The 21,625-nt window shown below is 42.1% G+C and overlaps 1 protein-coding gene across 1 annotated transcript in view; it reads right to left on the bottom strand.

Moving 5' to 3' along the window:
• The window catches only part of sema3h (sema domain, immunoglobulin domain (Ig), short basic domain, secreted, (semaphorin) 3H), a 107,648-nt gene that overhangs the window by 37,507 nt on the left and 48,516 nt on the right, over positions 1-21,625 (bottom strand). Inside the window, exons 4-10 of the mRNA XM_034696732.1 lie at positions 18,115-18,269; positions 11,519-11,581; positions 9,973-10,092; positions 5,962-6,055; positions 2,853-2,972; positions 1,825-1,970; positions 1,177-1,295 (exon numbers count right to left, since the gene is read on the bottom strand). Of these exons, the coding sequence (XP_034552623.1) occupies positions 1,177-1,295; positions 1,825-1,970; positions 2,853-2,972; positions 5,962-6,055; positions 9,973-10,092; positions 11,519-11,581; positions 18,115-18,269 (817 nt within the window). The remainder of the gene's footprint in view (positions 1-1,176; positions 1,296-1,824; positions 1,971-2,852; positions 2,973-5,961; positions 6,056-9,972; positions 10,093-11,518; positions 11,582-18,114; positions 18,270-21,625) is intronic.

Genomic DNA, 21,625 nt, shown 5'->3' with positions numbered 1-21,625 from the left:
CCAACTCATCTTGTCTCAAACACACAGACACAAACCCAAACATACACATACTGGGTAATTATGTGAATGCAGCTTCTCTTTAATAAAGCATTAAAGGTGCATTTCGACCAAGAGCTCCGGGGTGTTCAGCCCCAAGAACTACTTTCCCCTGAACTAAAAGGTTCCTGTTCCCCCATTGTTGTCTGTGTTTCAACCGCAGGCTAAAGTCCCGGGTAGATTGTGCAAATCAGGCCAGTGACGTATGGAGAAAAAAAAAGTAAATGCACTACACCAGCAGACCAGTAGAGGGCAGTAAAACAAAGAGGAATGCCATTCATCACTGATGACACCATAGAAGCAGACGGACAGGCAGGTATCATTATGAGCAACACAACAGTTAGCCTGTTAGCATGAAGAGACTCAGCTGGTCTGTTTTAGATGGTGCTATATTTCATCACAGATGGATTCACTGAATCAACACGTGAGAGGAGATAAGCGCGAGTAGCAAAGACGTTTCAACACGCCTTTAAAATCCTTTTGAACTCAAAAAGCCGTGGCAGAGATCGACCGGTGTTTTGGCTTAAACAGCGACCCTGTTAACTGGATACTTTCAGCCGGATGCATCCCTCATAAACGTCTTTAGACGATCATTAAATATCTGATGAGGATATTTTTAAATCTTAATAATAACTAAACTAGTTTGCATTCCCAGGAACTCCCTCTGTGTTTCATCAGCTGTGTAAACTCCACAAACACTGACACGTTCTGCTGAAGGTCTCCAGTTTACAGGGTCACTTTTAAAACCGTAACACCGGGAGAGACGCATTCACAGTGGGCTGAGAGAAGACTACTGTTACAAGCTGCTAAATCAAGAGAATCACAGCTTCTTCTTTTGAAAAGTACACACACATACAAAAAAGATAGAACAAATGAAAACTAATGAAAGAAAGAGAAATCAAGTGAATCACAGATGTGTGTGATGTTATTGTGGACGGAGGGCAGAATAATAATAATAACACAAAACACAGACACGTTCAGCATTGCAACGCACGTAGTTCAGGGGTAAAGTTCCTGCGGTCGAAAAACGCCTTTAGAGACACAGGTCCTGTTGTTGTGTCTGGTCGTTCAGGCCTGTCTGATGAGATTTGTGTCCCCATGTGTAGAACCTGTTTCGTGTCACATGATGCTTGTTTGTACTCACGCAGCTGATCGAAGTGTGTCTGCAGGCCATCCGGTCCTGGGACTGAACATACCAGACGAGCCTTCTGGAAGGTGCTCCATTTATTCACCAAACTCCTCTGGCCTCCAATGTCATTCTGCAGAAAAGTGAAGCATAGATTAGTGTCTCATCATGCTGTGAAAAAAAACCTTTACAGAATGACACAATGTATGATGTTTGGGGACTTTACAATACAAAGTGGTAAAGCCTTATGGGGCAGCAATTGACAAATATTGGATTACTTGATACTTCATTTTTCAACAGGTCTCTACAGTAAAATATAAAGAAATAAAGGTGTAGTTTTAATAGCTTTTTGTTCGTGTATGTATGGTATGTAACACCGTGGAGCAGAGCGGTGTAGGAACAGTTCCAGTGACGAACATAAACAGCTCCCTGTGCACAGACTGGTGTGAAAATTGTATCTATAGAATCTTCAGGAGCATTCAGTCACACATAGTTCTCTTTATGTAAACACACATTATCTGACACAGGGACACACACCGCTCAGCACGTACATACTGTACCTGCTCAGACAAACACGTTTACATAAACTACATGTAGACAGTTCCTGATATGAAACACAAACACACAGACCGGGTTTCTCTCTCAACAAACACTCTCCATACCTTACACACTCGTGCTACTCTGGAGTAGAGCACCTTCCCAGCCGCCCCCTCTGCCTCCTGAGCACGCTCAGTGAAGAACACGTAGACCTTATCATCCTCTGGATTATCAGTTTCAGACAGCGGCGCTACCCGCACAAACTGGGCATCTGGATGGAGAGACAGAGAGACAGGTACACTCTAAAATCAACTGTGACGCGATCCAGCCTCTGCTGATACGAGTGTTGCATGTGTACAGAGAGTGATGGAGGTAGAGCGGAGGGATGGGGAAGGTTCACTTCAGTTTACAAACAGCAGAAAGAACCAACATGTATCTAGTTGTTATCAGAAGCATACGTCGACACGTTGGCCTGATAAACACCAACTGGACGTGCAGGAGATGATTTCAGTGATAAGGATTGAGGGCAAAAGACTTTCAGTGGAATTCAGAGTGTTCAGTTTACAGCAAGAGGAACACGGCTCATGAATTCACACCTACGCAGCACTTCAGGAACAGACATAGAAAAACAGCATCAACCTGTACTGAACAAGATTTGTTAGATAGATATGTTAATGATAATAAAGTGAAAACTGCTGTGTTAGCTGTTAGCAGTGAGCTGCATGTTTGAGGTCTAACCATGCTAAAAAAAAAAAAGGGATACCAAACTTGGGGTAAAAGTTTAACTGCAACGTTTGGGTGCTCGACCTTCAGGTTTGCCTGGTGAAGGTCGAGCACTGAAACGTTGTGATTAAACATTTTTATATGTAAGTTGGAGAGTGTGCAGGATTCTTGCAACTCAAGTTTTGTCAGCTTCTTCCCACTTCTTTCCAAAGCATCTGTCCCTTGAAGTTTATGTGCGAAGCCTTTTCTTCTTTTTTTAACCTAAAAATTTCACATCTTGTATTTTCATCTCACAAATCTTGTAAAAACTGAAACTTGATCATGAGAAGTGACTTTGTTTGTCGCATCCCATCACTGTAGGTGAGTGTTTCAGAAGGTGGGAGATTCATACTTTTTGGATACTTATTTGATAATATAAATTTGGGGTTACCCTGCAGCCAGGTGGAGTCGTACTGCTCAGTGCGGATGACGTGACGATTGCCGAGGCTACGGAAGAAGGCAGAGTCCCGGCTCATGAAGTCTGAGGTGATCCCAGCATAGAGCTCTCCGTCTACACAGGAGAACAAAACTTTGTGTTAGTATTTAAAACATCAGGATTAAAGGTGGCATATCATGCAAAATCGACTTTTTAATGGTTCTCTACATGAAATATGTTTCCCTGGCATGTCTACAAACCCCCCGAGAATGAAAAGAATCCATTCTGCCCCTGTTCTGATTTCTCCACCTTTCTGTAAATGTGTGTGAAACGAGCCGTTTCAGTTTTCAGTGTTTTTGTTACGTCACAACAATATCCGGTCTGTAACGGAGTTAGAGCTAACAAGGAGCTTAGGAGGGAGGCATGCTAGTTGTAGGCTGTCTTAATAAACACAAAGGTCGGTTTTACTCCCCACGTCTGCAGATTTGAAGATCTAGAGCAGGGGTGTCCAAAGAGGGCCTCATTTGATGTTGTAAGAATACCTCAGGGCCATCATTATTTTCCTATGGCAGGATCACGATCTAGATTTCATCACACTTCTTTTTTATGTGGTTTTTAAGACCTTTCTGGCAAGCAGGCAACATTTTAAGAACAAAATAATTATTTTCCTGAGTTCTGAACATTTTTGATGCACCAAATTTTGCCTTTTCTGCACAATTTCATAATTTTGATCTTGTCTTGTGTCCTCTTTTGTGTCTTCTGAACTTTTAGAGTTCATCAAGAACATTTTCACATCATGATAAAAACATTAATTTGAAAACTTGTCAGCTTTAAGAGTTCTTGTGTTTCTTCTTTATTGCCGTCTTGCAGAATTCCCAGAGCTTTGGCTTTAGAGAGGTAGTCCATATGAAGCTTTTTGAGATGTTTCTGGATTGACTTTAGTTTTGTTTGTAGAAAGAAACTGTGATTAATTTCTTTGCTATAAATAACACAATTTAAGATGGAAGCTTGGGGCCATAAATAAATGGACCTTGGGCCGCAATTGGCCCCCGGGCCGTACTTTGGACACCCCTGATCTAGAGGATGATTTTTATTTATCATGGATAAGTGCTTGCGCTAGTTAGCATAGCTACATAGCTACATGTTAGTAGCTGTGTACCAAAACACACGTTTACATACTGATAAATAAAACAACAAGAAACACTAAATCTGTGACCAATCCTTCAGAAAGGTCCTGCTGCAGGCGCCTCTCCATCAGGATCAGATTCTGGATCAGATTCAGAGGGTTGAAGTAACGCGGGTCTGTGAGCAGCCGTGTATATTCAGCCAACATGTAAACATTAGATCAACGTGCCGAGGCCACTTCCTGAGGGGGCGTGGTCAGAGAGAAAACAGCCTGTTCTGAGCAGGGCTGAAAAAGAGGGGTTTATAGGCAGACCAAAATCTGATTACAAAGTGTTTTTTTGAGCATAAACTTTAAAGACATGTTTTGGGGACCTCTTAGACCAATATATATTGATGAAAAAGAGCAGAATATGTCACTTTTAAAGTTTTCACAAACTGAAGTTTTTGAGTTACTTCAATATTTCCTCACAACGGTCATCTTAAAACATCTGATGAGAAACTAAAAACTTATAAGCACAACTACACTGATCATGGTTTTGTTGCAGACATATTTCCTCTAAAAACTAGTGAACTAAAGTTAAGTTAGTTTTGAAGTTTTAAAGTCTATCCTCTTTGAGAACTTCTGTTTCATAAAATATCTTCCAGGTGAAGTTGTATTTTCACATTTCGTGTGTCCTATCAAGATAAAACTCTGGCTTTCTTAACAGATCACAAGTCAAACAACATTTGGTATCTATAGAGGAAATGTTTCTTTTTTCACTTTTCAATCACACATGACCTGATGAACGGATTCACGCCCACCATGAACTTGTTTTTAGAGGCTTTCCCTACATTATGTCCACATAGTAGTGGCCCTGTCGCACCTATCATGACTTAGCTAGCGTGTGCCAGCGTATGAAAAAAATTGCCCAAAACGCTGGCGTACGTCGCATCAGTTCTAGGTAAGTTTTGTATAAGTTAAGAGCACACTGAAGCACGCTGGTATACGTCGAAGTATGGCGAGTAAGTCCACCTATGCAGCGTTTGTATCATACGTCAGGCATACACCTTCCAATAAGTTGTAGGTAAGTTCTGCGATGGTTGACACACGTTCACACACGTAGAGCTGTGTGTCTGTGTGTGTGTGTGTGTGAGAAGCCTTGGAGCCCTCACTCAGTGTCAAACAGCAGAGCCTCTGAAACAGAAGCTGAAGCCAGCATGTCGGAGTCTGATGGTGTTCAACGATAAAGCTGCTGTTGTTGAATTCAATGAAGTTCAAGATGTGACGTTTTTGAAAGCACTGCAGTCAATAAGTGTAACTTGTTGTAAAGAGCAGAGGCTGTGTTCCTGCTGGTTTCACTCCTCTGACACTCTCCACGGCTCATCATGTTCTTACAAAGAGAGACTGCAGAGTTTTTAATAACACACACCTTTTTTAATCACCAATGAAGAGCATCTCATTTCAACACGTAGACATCGTCATTAACGAGCAGCAGCCTTTTTATACACTTCTTCTGCTTTATTACGCTGCCACGCGCTTTGCACAAGTGGACTATAGTTGGGCCTAAGGTATGAATATGATATGTATATGTCCAAAACTGAAAACAACATTGATAATTCTGTGTATGTCAAGGTAAGAGGCATTTTGATACGTCGCGAAAACGCTGGCTAAATCATCATGGTGTGACAGGGAAATTACAGTGATAGTGTGTTAGAGTTTAATGCATCCTGAGTGCAGAGCTGCTGCCCTCACATCAGCTGCTCACACTGTTTCCTGAGTAAACTGCACACAAGTCATTTCTCAGGCCAAAAAAACATTTTGCAGCCTTTAAATAAACAAAAAAAGGCTTTTGTGTTGTTGTGCAAGAAAATATCTTATCTTGCTGAATAACTATAATATGATCAGACAGTTTTAGTTTTGCTGTAAGAATAGTTAAGAACTGAAACAAACCCATATTTCCACAGTTAAAAGAACTTCTCCACAATGAGCAGCATCCTTTGAAAACTTGAAATTAATTACCAACAACAGCGGATGCTGTTTTCTGGAATGGGTCATAAGGACATTTCCCCTTCCCACACTCTGTCTGGCTGTAGGAGAGGGTCTGGTGCTCTGACTGTCAAAAGAAACAAAGATAGGGGTCACTGAGACAGACAGGGAGAAAATCGGATCAACAGAAGAAGAGAGACAAAGAGAGACAGAGACAGAGACAGAGAGCTGAGAAGATCTGGGACGAGTTGTTTATTTCATTTAAATCATTGTGTTAGCTGTGACTGTTTAATTCATTCTTGTTCCAATGCAATTTGTCTACTACTTATATAAAAAAATAAAGGTTTCAGTAGTCTGACACAAACACACACACACACACACACACACACACACACACACACACGCACAAACACACAGACTGAGCAGATAATTGAGGGTAATCGGGCTAAGTGGAGGGATTTCAAAATGTGTGAAGTTTAGTCTTAAACAAGTCAGCACCACCAGCTCCTCTAAGCTCCACGTCTGAACCCTGAACCTCTCTGATCTCACACGGCCTTTCATGGGATCAGCAGTTCCCTGACACTCACTCTCTCACGCAAACACACACACAAACACATACACACACACACACACACACACACACACACACACACAGATGTATATATATACTCAGGGCAGGCATTCACACAGCCTCAAAATATGGGAACACAGGAATGCACAGACCTGCACGCACATAAACCACACGCAGCCTCTGATCCAACACTCACACAACAAGCAAAGGTTAACACCAAACTGCAGCCTCTTGGTTTGAGGAATGAAGCTGCGACAGAAGTGCTAAAAACTGCAGTTCCTCAGAAGACCACTTGAGGCTGTCTGCAAAGCCTCAGAAACCACATACACACAATTCTTTAAAAGGACATCTTGACAGCAAAAATAAACACATTTACAGCCGGTTCATGAAAACTGTTTTGGTTTGAATAGCTCATTTCTCTATCGACACAGAGAGTTCAGGGAGGATTTTTTTAGAACTAATTATATTTGAAGATGTTGAGGTTATGATTTTTGCAGAATTAGGGGCACTGGCGAATACACTGCAGCCGTTAGCGAGGAGGCTAAAGGCCTGCCCCAGCTCTCCTTCTGTGCTTCACGCTAGGTTAACCGACAGTAACTTTCCCCAGGACCAGTTTACTAACTTTCCTCAGGACCGGTTCACTAACTTTCCCCAGGACCAGTTCACTAACTTCCCCCAGGACCAGTTCACTAACTTTCCCCAGGATCGGTTCACTAACTTTCCCCAGGACTGGTTCACTAGCTTTCCCCCAGGACCAGTTCGCCAACTTTCCCCAGGACTGGTTCACTAACTTTCCCCAGGACCAGTTCACTAACTTTCCCCAGGACTGGTTCACTAACTTTCCCAAGGACCAGTTCACTAACTTTCCCCAGGACCGGTTCACTTACTTTCCCCAGGACCAGTTCACTAACTTTCCCCAGGACAGGTTCACTAACTTTCCCCAGGACCAGTTCACTAACTTTCCCCAGGACCAGTTCACTAACTTTCCCAAGGACCAGTTCACTAACTTTCCCAAGGACCAGTTCGCTAACTTTCCCAAGGACCAGTTCGCTAACAGGACCAGTTCACTAACTTTCCCAAGGACCAGCTTTCTAACTTTCCCAAGGACCAGTTCGCTAACTTTCCCAAGGACCAGTTCAATAACTTTCCCAAGGACCAGTTTTCTAACTTTCCCAAGGACCAGTTCGCTAACTTTCCCCAGGACCGGTTCACTAACTTTCCCCAGGACCGGTTCACTAACTTTCCCCAGGACCAGTTCACTAACTTTCCCCAGGACTGTTTCACTAACTTTCCCCAGGACCAGTTCACTAACTTTCCCCAGGACCAGTTCACTAACTTTCCCCAGGACTGTTTCACTAACTTTCCCCAGGACCGGTCCACTAACTTTCCCCAGGACTGGTTCACTAACTTTCCCCAGGACTGTTTCACTAACTTTCCCCAGGACTGGTTCACTAACTTTCCCCAGGACTGGTTCACTAACTTTCCCCAGGACCAGTTCACTAACTTTCCCCAGGACTGTTTCACTAACTTTCCCCAGGACCGGTCCACTAACTTTCCCCAGGACTGGTTCACTAACTTTCCCCAGGACTGTTTCACTAACTTTCCCCAGGACTGGTTCACTAACTTTCCCCAGGACTGGTTCACTAACTTTCCCCAGGACCAGTTCACTAACTTTCCCCAGGACCAGTTCACTAACTTTCCCCAGGATCGGTTCACTAATCTTCCCCCAGGACCAGTTCACTAACTTTCCTCAGGACCGGTTCACTAACTTCCCTCAGGACTGGTTCACTAACTTCCCTCAGGACTGGTTCACTAACTTTCCTCAGGACTGGTTCACTAACTTCCCTCAGGACCAGTTCACTAACTTTCCTCAGGACCAGTTCACTAACTTTCCTCAGGACTGGTTCACTAACTTCCCTCAGGACTGGTTCACTAACTTTCCTCAGGACTGGTTCACTAACTTCCCTCAAGACTGGTTGACTAACTTCCCTCAGGACTGGTTGACTAACTTCCCTCAGGACTGGTTCACTAACTTTCCTCAGGACTGGTTCACTAACTTCCCTCAAGACTGGTTCACTAACTTTCCTCAGGACTGGTTCACTAACTTCTCTCAGGACTGGATCACTAACTTTCCCCAGGACCTGTCAATCAAAGAGTTAGGCCACGCCCACACAGTCCTGAGAATTGCTCTGACCTGTAAAAGAAGCTGTTTTTGAACAGAGTTTTTTCAGAGTTGTGGATGTTTATTTTCACTCAGATTTTTGTTGAAGCTGGATTACACATTACATTTTGATATTCTTTGTGAAATTCAAATATTCTTTCTTATGTTTTATGGTGATGTTATGATGATATTATAAACTACTTTTGTTACCTAATGGCAAAAACAAACAGCCTTCTGATGTTGTTCAACCACTGTGAGGCTGTTGTACTACAATACAATCTAGTTAGCTGGTGGAGTATTGTGGAGCAACCTAGACTAGTAGAAGAAACAGAAAAAAATACAGTTTGAAGATGAGATAATAGAGCCGCATTAACTGTTTGATTTTTTAAAAATTATTATTATTATACGATTATTCAATTATTTGAAAATCTGGACTCATAGTTGAGTCAGCATTTCTAGTATGGCAACCGTTATCGATACACTTCAAACCTCTGCTTCAGAAATCAATGGGTGATAATACTGAGACTACTTCCATGTTATATGCAGTCAGTGGCTAAAACATCACACACACACACACACACACACACACACACACACACACACACACACACACACACACACACACACACACACACACACACATACACACACACACACACACAGAACAACTGAGGCAATTTAGCACCATTAACCTCTTTCTGACAAACTGCTAACCTACATGTGTCGACACTTTGAGCAATGACCGCCTCGTCAGTGTGGAGTAAAGGAGACACCATCAGGCTCTAGAGCTACTTTCACATTACTTCTGACATGAAAATGTCAAATAATAAACTCTCTGGTGTCCAGGGTCCTCCCAGAGTGCAGCCGCCTCAGTGAGAAAGGGAACACAGTATATATAACAGACAGATGGCACAGGTACTGGCCCTGGTGGGTCTGTGGGTATAGGGGCAGACACTACACGAGATGTTTCAGCTGCAGATAGGTCTGTGTATAGGGGCTGAGGCTGGGAACCAGGACACACACACAGGGTGGTGGGTGGCAAAAAAACAAGTGTGTTCCGCGTGTCCAATATGTGCAATAATCATCACACATACATTTGCATAAAAAGCTTTTTGTTGTCGTTATTATTGGTGGTCTGGTTGGTCTAAACATATGTATTTGTCCTCGGTGAAGCTTGCTTATTTGTCACTGAATATAAACTAAGCTCAGTTGGTTTGTGTGTGAATGAGCTGCTTTCACATGTTAGCAACAATACCAGAAACTACAGATACAGTGCTGTTCAGTGTTTTCCAAAGAGTTCTTGCACTAGTACCTGCTGGAAGACGCTGGTGGGTATGAAAGCACACCGGGGGTTGAACGCTCCGGTGCCACAGATGTACAGGTGAGTCTGATTGTAAGGCTGCATGACGCGCAGGAAGTTGGCACACTCCATCTGGACGGAGAGAGACAGAAACACACATGTCAGAAAAAGAGTCATTTTAGATCTGATAGCTTGATATTAATTGGATTATGTTTTTTTACATTTTAGAAAGCAAAGGAAGCTTGGTTCAATTCTAGCAGAGTAGCATGTTCAAAAAACAAGAGTCTCACCTTTTCATCAGGTTCTGTTGAGTAAAAATATTAATCAAACATTGATAATCCTGGGCGCAGACTTAAGGCTGATTTATACTTCTACGTCGAATCAATGGCGTAGCCTACGTCGGGGGTCCGCGTAGCTACTGTAACTACGCAGATGCCTACACAAGTAGCTGACGTGCACCTCCTCCAAAATGTAACTACCCAAGAAGAATTGACGCGGACCACAAGCCCTGTGATTGGTCCACTCGGCGACATTGTGTTTCCTGCATTCACAGCACTTTCAGGATCCTGGACATCGTCCGTGTATTTCATCTCCTCCTCTCTGTTCTTCATGTAATCATGTCTGTATGATAAACAGCAACATGTATCAGCTGTAGATTAACAGAACACGCTCTGAATCTCTGTGGAAAAGTAAACAGAGATCGTAGCGGGGCCGGAAGCAGGCGACCGGCTATCAGAGAGACCACACTGCCCTCAAGTGTTGCTGCAGAGAATTGCTGCGCGACACGGACACATCAACGCAAAGTATGTAGAGCTCATGTCCGCGTCGCACCAGCTGCGTAGGGGCGACGCAGAAGTATAAATCAGCCTTTAGCCTAACGGTTAAGTTGCGCAACCATGTAGTGGGTGGCCTGGGTTTGAATCCAGCCTGCGGCCTCTTTCCCGCATATCATTCCCCCACTCTCTTCTAGTATCCTACACTGTCCACTGTCCCCTCCTCTATAAAAAAAAATATAAATAAAAATGTAAAAGCACAAAATATAACTAAAAAAAACAAAACAACTTTGCTAATTCCACCACAAAAAGCTATCTGCTACCTACTTCACAGAAAGGTGCCTTCACATTTGAATCCATCTGTTAGCTTGATTAGCATCACATTCTTCTACAAGGTAAACTGCTCCCTGATATCTCTGCAAACATCAGACCTCTCTTCTTTGTTTATTGTTTCTAAATGAATCAGATTCATTTAACTGTAGTTCCGCTCCTGATCGTTGTCACTGTCTTGTCTTATTGTTGCACAACTCTCTCCACATTGTCTCGTGTGGCGGTGTAACATTTCTGCAGGCCATGTGCGAAGGATGAAAACAGCTGATATGACCTGACCTGTAAGCCACCGATCCATATCTGTGGAGGATTCTGAGTTAGCATACTTCCTTCCCCCTGTGTGACTCTCAAACTGATTACTTGGCTTCACAGTGCAACTCAGTAAGTCATACATGTTGCTTTGCTTATGCAATGTTTGTGTGGATTTGTTTGTGTGCATGTGTGTGTTTAGTCACCTCTGGATCCTTCCCAGCCATAAGACATTCTTGGACACGGTCTGGACTGGCTGGCCAGTACAGCTACAGAGAGAGACGGATGAAGAAAACACAAAGAGGAGAAGAAACAGTTTTTATAGCTCTCTAAATTAGTGAAAACAAAACAGACTTTTGGCTCCGGCAGGTGTTTTACACGGATACAAAGCAGAGAGAGTCAGCAGAAAGATGACTGAACTAGATAAGCAGGAGGAGAGGCGGGGGATTTTAATACATCTTGCGAGTGAAGCTTCAAGGAGGAGAAAATGAAAACCAACTGGCAGCACCACAGTGTCCTGTTTATGAGCCAAGCTGTCAAAGCAGCATGGTGGCTAAATGACTAATTAATCTACTGCTTAGCTGTGACTACACACTCTTTGGCTTCAGTTATGTGCACAGTGATGCAACTACTGCTGTAACTTGTTGACTTAATCAGCACGCCTGTGGTTAGATTGTAACTGTAAACCATATTCATCACATTTAATTGAAATATTACTGTTCGTGTGAGTACACAAATTCCAGTACAGCCGAGTGTTTTTGACACAGCAGTTGACTTCTTCTGATGTCATATTGAAGACTGTGAAGGGAGAATGTTTTAGAGCAGCCAGCCAGATGACACAGGGCTCCTTTTGCTCCTCAGACTCGCCTGATCAAAGTCATGTCCATTTCACTTTAATTTATTCTGACCTACCATCCCCAAAAAAACAAAAGAAAAGAAAAAACACTGCATGTCTACTAAGAACAATTCCAGCAGTCTGGCTGGGAAGCAAAAATGTTAGCTAGTTTGTTTTAATAAGACATTTGGTCCACACCCAGCGGCAAACGTCCAGTCTTTAAATATGAAGCCCATGCAGAAGTGTTATAAACTGCAGTTCCTCTAGCGTCCACTAGTGGCTGGCTGCAGAATCGCAAGAAACCACATACACACCCATTCAAAGAAGACGATCTTTACAGCAGAAATGAACATGTTTACAGCCTGGTTCAAAAAACAGTTCAGGTCCGAAGAGCTTATTTCTCTATCAGCACACACTGTACGAGGGTGAATTTTTTAATAACTTGTTTTTTCTGATGATATTGCCCAAATAAGGGCATGGCTGACTTGATTGACAGGCGGGAACACTGTAGCTGTTAGCGAGGAGGCTAAAGGCCCGCCTCTTACCTCACACAAACTCTGATGAAGTTAGTCCAGCATTTCTAATATCGGTGACGTCACGGAGACTACGTCCATTTATTAGTCAGTCTATGGTCCACATAAATGCCTCATGGCATTTTTTGACATCAGCCCGCTCTACTTATGATTTCACTTTATTTATACTGCATGCAGACTCTTTGTCTTCTGCATCACTGTCAAATCAGAGACACAAAATGACTGCTTCAAACTTGTTCCATCTGCTGCAATAAAAACAATCAAACCTCTCAAACTTAACAAGCAAAATCGAGGTAGTTCCAACTACAGCTGAGGGGCACACATGTAGTTAAGTCTTCTGTAAAGGAAGACGACGGTGTTAGTCCTTTTTTCTAAACTGCCTGAATCACAACCTCTGAATAAAACCCACATGTAGCTGCAGAACCAGGTCTTCTTTCCTTTCAGCTCACTCAGGTCTGGCTGCTGGATTAGTTCATCCTGAGTTCAGGTAAGACAATCAAGCATGGAAGGATTTATTTCTAATCAGACAAAGAGTGACTTCACCAGAGGACTATTATCTCCACAAAGTGACTCACCTAATAGAATTAATGTAATCAAAACAACATGAGCCCTGCATTTGTGCTCTAAATCATATTACAGTATTCTGTTTGTGTACTTAAACTTAATCAGTGTGAAATAAAAGCAGTCAACAAAGAGGATTTATTCCAGTGCTTTCATGAAACGCCAGGAGTGGAGGGGAGAATGGGGGCAGAGAAGTACAGAGAGAAGGAGACGGACTGAGAGACAGACAGAGGTGAGGATTAGTGTCAAATAGCAGCTTCATGACTAATCTAACTATTTCCTTAAGTCAGTCATTCCCCCGGGGACAGAGACGGTGAAGCACAGATTGAACTGATTGCTAAAGGGTGAAGAATTTGCAGAAGAGTTTGCATTTAAAAAAAATTCAGGGTGTGAGAACATCAGCTGATTCTTCTCCCTGACACAAAACTCCTGCTACCAGTTTTCCAGTTTGCTTTGTTCTGGAAAATGTGACACCAACTTCTTCAGAGTGATTAATGACAGATGATGATGCCTTTAGGAAACAATTTCTTCTGGATATCCAGTAATGGTTGCCTGATGCAGTCATTCCCGCAGAGGCCAGAACAGAGCAGAGCTGAGATGATCAGATAAGATAAGAGACCGCGTTCTCCCTTATCTGCAAATACCACAAAATGACAGGAACATGGACCACCCCTAAAGGACCCTCACCGGGTTAGAGACTTCTGCTAATGGAAATGTGTCCCTCTGTGAAGAGCATGCTGGCTGTCAGTTCATACAACATGCATGAATGTTGGAATGGCCTTAAGCATAATCCTGGATCCTCTGGAAGGAAAAGAAAGAATCGCACCCACAACACAAAGTAGGACTGATGATGAGAGATGATAGGTCACTGTGCATTGTTGGAGAATACCAAGTGTACAGAGAGAAAGAAAGAAAATGGAAACAATAGAAGAAACTCGAATGAGTAAACACACTTGCAAAAAAAAGCCACAACACACACTCATCCCTTTGGTGACCCTTTGTGTAATGTGGGCTGCCAGCTGTGGACTCACACAGAAGGAATGTTGAGATGGTTTTTTGCCTGATCAAAGAAGAACGCTGCTGAAGGCGACCGGTTTCTGTGATGGACTGAAAGACTGGGTAACGTGTCCGTCTCTTTTAGCTGAAGGCAGCGTGATCTGTATACATTCATACCTGTTAGGTTCAAACTCACAGAGAGAGGAAAGAATAACTTGCAGGCTGCAGTGATACGAATCTGAGGGTATCAGTAGCAAAGAAAATAAACAGAAGAAGAGGAAAAGAGGAGAGGCTGGTGCTGTGAGCGGTCTTAACACCACAGGGGAAAGAAGTAGAGAGTATAAACAGACTATAAATACTGTATGTACAAACGTATACGTTTACAGCCAGCACTGAGATAAGTTATGAGTAGACTATGACTATCTCTCTCCCGTTGTTGGCTGCCTGCCTGGATGAGTGGGTGGCTGGCTTCCTTGACTGGTGTCTGTCCTTCATTCTGTGTCTGTCTGTCTGCTTGCCTACCTGATAGCTAGCGTGTCTGTGTGACACATGAGGGTATTGATTCGATGCAGCAGGGTAGAGTTATGAAAAGGCAGCACTGTCGCTTGCCTTGCTGTGAACTTGAGACTGTCTGGAGAGCATCAACGTGTCTGTCTGGCAGTTTGGATATCACGTTAGAGACGCCATGCGTTGGCACCAACCTGGAACTTGTGTCTAATGTGAAATGTTTGGTTATGTGATACATGTCACCATGCAATGACTAGTTTGTCCAGTTTGGTGTGTGGAAACATGGATCATCACTCATTAGGAGGAGGGACATATGTTGGGCGGGAACTTGACCAGCTGAATCAGGACAGGGCAGAGCTGACCGTATGCGTCCTGCCTCAGGGTTTAGAGTTTCTTGACATCAGCGTTATGTCATCATGACTCTCATCCTCGCCTCCCTCCACTGGCTCCCTGTTCAATTTAAGATTCATTTTAAGATTTGATTGTTTCTTTTTAAATCTTTAAATGGAGAGGCTCCACAGTATACCCCCGACCTCCTTCAAAGCTACACTCCTGTAAGGTCTTTGAGGTCTACTGGTCAGCAGCTTCCTGTGGTCCCTAAGACCAGGCTTAAAACCAGGGGTGGCTGTGCCTTCTCGGCAGTGGCCCCCAAACTTTGGAACGAGCTGCCCCCCCATGTTAGACTCAGTCTTAAAACATATTTTTACTTCATGAAGTTAAGGTGTTAACTTAGATTCGGGAGCAGGACCACGCCTAAACCACACCCTCAATAACCTGACAAGCCTTCTTAAACGTAGCCAGCCTACTCCAACTGCTTGTCCATGATTCTTCAACCCACCCTCCCTCACCTTACTCTACTGCACTTAACCTATTTCCTTGTCCTCTCCTACTCAACTCGTGCTCGCTCCTTCTATGCCCTGTCTACTTCCAGGTACAACCTGGGTCAAGATCAGCTCCGGCAGGATAACGCTGAGACGGAACCCCCATCCTGAGTCTCCTTCTGCTGGGCACACCACGCACAACTAATTCATTAAATGTTCAACTTATATCCTTGTGTGGCGTGGTCCTTGCTAGTGAATCGGCTTTTAACCCAGCATGAAAGTGTGTGGTCTCTGCCTCTGTCTGTTCTTTTATTGGATTTATTTGTTCTTACAGTTTTTATTTTATTCTTATAATTTATTTAATTATTGTGTTTTTTTTAACTAATTTAATTCTAAGTGTTTTATCATTATTCTTTTATTTCATTCTATTTCATTTTCTGACAGCATTTTATGTTCTGTGTGTTTTAACTTATTTTATTACCCGGCTGTCTTACTGATCTTCTGGTTGTGAAAGATCCTCGATTCTGATTGGTCAAAACTAGGGATGACCACAATTAATCGATTATCGATTAATTGATTGTTAAGAAATTACTCGAAACACACATTTTTTTTTATCAATTTTCCGTCACGTGGAACAAACATCATGTGGTCTCATATTACACTCATCTATCAGGGAGGTGTTTTAAGTTTAAAGCATGTTTGTATGTGAATCAGCTGTTAAAGGTGTTGCGCACAGCAGAGACGCTCAGCTGGCGGCTGCGGCTGTGCGACAGGTCTCCACGTGCGCTTTTTAAAAGAGGATCAATACAAAACTGCTGCCAACAACAACACGGACACAAAGGTTGACAGCTTTAAACAGGATATTTCCCACCTTTGGATACAAAGGCAACAGACAGGTGGGAAATTCTGGTACGCTACGTTTACAGAGCAGCAACATCAGAGCCGTCTGGGCTTTTCTCCAGCGGGACTGATTATGACCCGGTTGCGCTCCCGGCTGACACCTGACCGAATACACATGTTTATTTTTCTCAATAAGAACGAGTAGACAGAAAACTGGACACTGTGAGTCTGAAGTACTTTTCTGTTAGTATTATGAGCCTTCACTTTATAAGATTATGTCCGCGGAGAATATTTTAATGAGCCTGATCGTTGATATTCTGCGTGTCAAACATATACCCGTATTCAATCCTGTCAGTGATATGCATTTTGTTGCTGTAGAAAATAAAATTTAGGGGGAAAACAACATATTTGGCATTGTTTTTGACGTAATCGATAATTGATCGTTAACATTTCCAAAAATCGATCACGGAAAATACTTAAAATGTACATCCCTAGTCAAAGCCCCTTGACGACAGTTATTAACTTTCACTAACATGATCAACACCAGAGACAAACTGATCACACGTCATGTCAGATCAATCCACAGAAAAGAGTTCAGACACATTTAACTTCTGTTTGTTGACACCATAGACCGTAAGGTGAGGGGAAACCGTTAGCTTCCGTTAGCATGCTAAATCAGCAGGCTACGGACGTTTCCATATTGGATCCTGTCCATCAATATGATGAAGGAGCGGAGCAGGTGAGAGAAACTTTAGGTTAGTGATCTCTCCAAAGAAAGTTAAACCATGAGCGGTGGTGATGATAGCAGCAGGGTTCAAAGTTGTGACATTTGGACTCCAGCGGCAACAGCTACTACTACTCGTGTCATCACTATCACCGCTCCCTCTCTCTCTTATTCTCCTCTATCCCTCTTTCCAGACCCAACTGGGTCTCAGCAGATGTGTGTCTAACATGAGTCTGGTTCTGCTCGAGGTTTCTGCCTGTTAAAGGAAGTTTTTCCTCTCCGCTGTAACTAGCTAAATACTGTGAGGTGCAATGCTCATGGTGGATTAAGGTGGGGTCAGACTGAGTCTTATCCTGTCTTGGTGTTGGGTCTCTGTTCATAATTTGACATAGAGTGGTCTAGACCTGCTCTGTTTGTAAAAGCATCTTGAGATGAGGTTTGTTGGGATTTGGTGCTATACAAATAAAGATTGATTGATTGATTTTCAGCAGTGGGATTTATATTCCAAATTCTACAGTAGTACATATCATCTGTAAGTGCTTACAAAAATAACACACCAATTTGCCAGAAACAGGATTCTTCATTAGGGAAAATGTACGTTTTTCTTGTATAGTTTTTCTTGGAGGCGCCAAAAAAAGGAATGAGAAAGAAGGATGAGAGAGTGGAAAACATGATTCCAGGGTTCAAACATGTTGTGTGTTCTGTGGTTCTACATGAAAAGTAGAAGAAACAGTTTATGAGGGTGAAAAGAAGTGGGCAGAAGATCAAAGTGGATTTTACTCAGAGGCATGTAACCTTCCTCATTAAGTCCCATCAGTGCCCTGAAACATCTCTTATGAGAATCTGCCGCACTCTGCCTGTTGATACGTGTCTGCAGTTCATGCAAATCTCTCTGCGTGATAACACGAGCGTGTCTGCTGTATGTCTGTGTTCAACCTGGCCTCTAATGGTATGTGGATGCGTGTGCGTGTCCTCCAGTTCTAACCTTGCGTGGGTTCTGCGTAATGTCATCCAGACTCGTAGACAGCAGGTTATCCTTCATGGCCACGTACAGACGCCTCCGGTCCTCGTCAGGCAGCAGGGAGTGCAGGTCTCCAGCCACTAGGGGCAGAGTCAGCAGACGGCCATTCTGGATCAACTCTGATGATGGAAACAAGACGACAGAGGACAATGAGAGGTAAGGAGAGGAAGTCTGCGGTGGTCGCCTTGCAGCTCGGTTAGTTCTGAACATGCCTCGAGGTATCTGGAGGAGTTATCTGACACATGAAATGAAATTAGCATTTTAGGATCAGAATGGTGGCTGGATTTCAAAATAAATATGTGTGTTCATAGCCACAAGTACAGATCTTACAGTCTAGATGTCCTCCCACTGCAGTAGACTGACATACTGGACTAAGACACAAATGTTCCCACGCTTGCAGTATCTGTCACACAACAGTTGTTAGTTGTTTGACTTGCATCTTCATTTCTCTTATCGCTCACATACTTGAGTGGAACAATGAATTGTATCCTTAGTGAATAAACAAACACAGACACACACACTTACACACAGAACACAGTACCTGAACCACATCTCCAGACAGATGGATGATAAAAACAACTCTGATAAGAATAATCAGCCCCATGATGAAATGTTGTTTAAACTCTCACACCACGTCATCTATGAGAGCTATGAGCAGACTGCACGTACATCTGTCCTGTGTTAACTTTAATATTTTAACAGCCAAGTGTACCTCAGTGGATTGGACTTGGCATTGGCTCACAAAGCTAAAAGCATAAACATATAGGCTTTTAAGCAGCACCAGGCCTGGCTTCACACATTGGCAGCCTTAAATAGCAGCGAGAGGCAGAGGGAGAAGAAGAACCTGAAGAGGAAGAAAACTGCTTGAACTTTCAAACCAGGAAAATCAGACCTAAGATGTTAATAAACAGCGTTTGTTTAACAACCTGGCTGTTCTGTGATACCAGTGATAACACAGGAATGAAAACCAGAGGGGACATTTTTTAAACTCTCAGTGTAAACTGAACCTCGAGGAGAATGTGAGCCTCTGGAATAATCTGAATAACAGCACAGATTGATATCAGAACATAAACTGACGCCCAGTGTAGCATTATTCATGTGTGGTGTTCCTGCTCCAACATGCCATGTTTCTGATTTGTGATGACATTTGATGAGTGTGTCCATATATCTGTCTACACCAGGTTTCAATGCAATCTGATAAAGTACAACAAGTAAAAAATCTTCTGGACCGAAGGATTTGTCACTGTCTGCTTTGTACAGAAGATGATCAGGGCCACTGGAAAAACTGTTTTGAAGAAAAAACACATTTGACAGTTATTAAATACTGAATTTGAAGTCAAAATTCAGAGATTACTGTCCTGAATTCTGAGAGTACAGTCAAAGTTCTGAAATTATAGTCAGAATTCTGAGATTTAAGTCAGAATTCTGAGATCACAGTCCTGAATTCTGAAATCACAGTCAGAATTCTGAGATTACAGTTCTGAATTCTGAAATCATAGTCAGAATTCAGAGATTACAGTTCTGAATTCTGAAATTATAGTCAGAATTCTAAAATTACAATCGGAGTTTTGAGTTTACAGTCCTGCACTTTCGTATTACAGTCCCAAACTCTGACATCACAGTCAGAATTCTGAGATTACATTCCTGAATTTGAAGGTTACTGTCCTGAATTCTGGGATTACAGTCCTGAATTCTGAGATTACAGTCCTGAATTCTGATATTACAGTCCTAACTTCTGATATTACAGTCCCGAATTCTGAGATTACTGTCAGAATCCTGAGATTACTGTCCTGAGTTCTGAAATTATAGTCAGAATTCTGAGATTACAGTCAGAATTCTGAAATTATAGTCAGAATTCTGAGATTACAGTCAGAATTCTGAAATTATAGTCAGAATTCTGAGATTACAGTCAGATTCCTGAGATCACAGTCAGAATCCTGAAATTATAGTCAGAATTCAGAAATTATAGTCAGAATTCAGAGATTACTGTCCTGAATTCTGAAATCATAGTCAGAATTCTCAGATCACAATCGGAGTTTTGAGTTTACAGTCCTGCATTTTCGTATTACAGTCCCAAATTCTGACATCACAGTCAGAATTCTGAGATTACATTCCTGAATTCGAAGGTTACTGTCCTCAATACTTGGATTACAGTCAGAATTCTGAGATTACTGTCAGAATTCTGAGACTACAGTCATCAATTCTGGGATACAGTCCTAACTTCTGATATTACAGTCCTGAATTCTGAGATTACTGTCAGAATTCTGCAACTATAGTCCTGAATTCTTGGATTTCAGTGAGAATTCTAAGATTACAGTCAGAATTCTGAGATTACAGTCAGAATCCTGAGATTACTGTCCTTAGTTCTGAAATTATAGTCAGAATTCTGAGATTACAGTCAGAATTCTGAAATTATAGTCAGAATTCTGAGATTACAGTCAGAATCCTGAGATTACTGTCCTGAGTTCTGAAATTATAGTCAGAATTCTGAGATTACTGTCAGAATCCTGAGATTACTGTCCTGAGTTCTGAAATTATAGTCAGAATTCTGAGATTACTGTCAGAATCCTGAGATTACTGTCCTGAGTTCTGAAATTATAGTCAGAATTCTGACATCACAGTCAGAATTCTGAGATTACATTCCTGAATTCGAAGGTTACTGTCCTGAATACTGGGATTACAGTCAGAATTCTGAGATTAATGTCAGAATTCTGGGATTACAGTCCTAACTTCTGATATTACAGTCCCGAATTCTGAGATTACTGTCAGAATCCTGAGATTACTGTCCTGAGTTCTGAAATTATAGTCAGAATTCTGAGATTACAGTCAGAATTCTGAAATTATAGTCAGAATCCTGAGATCACAGTCAGAATCCTGAAATTATAGTCAGAATTCTGAGATTACAGTCAGAATTCTGAAATTATAGTCAGAATCCTGAGATCACAGTCAGAATTCAGAAATTCTAGTCAGAATTCAGAGATTACTGTCCTGAATTCTGAAATCATAGTCAGAATTCTGAGATCACAATCGGAGTTTTGAGTGTACAGTGCTGCATTTTCGTATTACAGTCCCAAACTCTGACATCACAGTCAGAATTCTGAGATGACATTCCTGAATTCGAAGGTTACTGTCTTGAATACTGGGATTACAGTCAGAATTCTGAGATTAATGTCAGAATTCTGAGACTATAGTCCTGAATTCTTGGATTTCAGTGAGAATTCTGAGATTACAATCAGTAATCTGAGATTACAGTTCTGAATTCTTAGAAAAAAAGATTTTCTCCTGTAATCTCAGAATTCTGACTTTAATGTCAGAATTATTTGAAAATAACGATCAGAGAAATATTTTGTTTTTATTTGCCTAACCTCACGAAAAATGATTTGTCAGTGGCCCTGATTGTCCTCAGCAGCTTTACCATTTGACAAATTCTGAAATATAATTTATAAATGTATATAAAACAATGTGTATACCAACA

Source organism: Notolabrus celidotus, chromosome 11 (genome assembly GCF_009762535.1).
Source record: "Notolabrus celidotus isolate fNotCel1 chromosome 11, fNotCel1.pri, whole genome shotgun sequence".
NCBI classification, from domain to species: Eukaryota; Metazoa; Chordata; class Actinopteri; order Labriformes; family Labridae; genus Notolabrus; species Notolabrus celidotus.
This window is presented reverse-complemented; position numbering and strand designations above follow the sequence as displayed.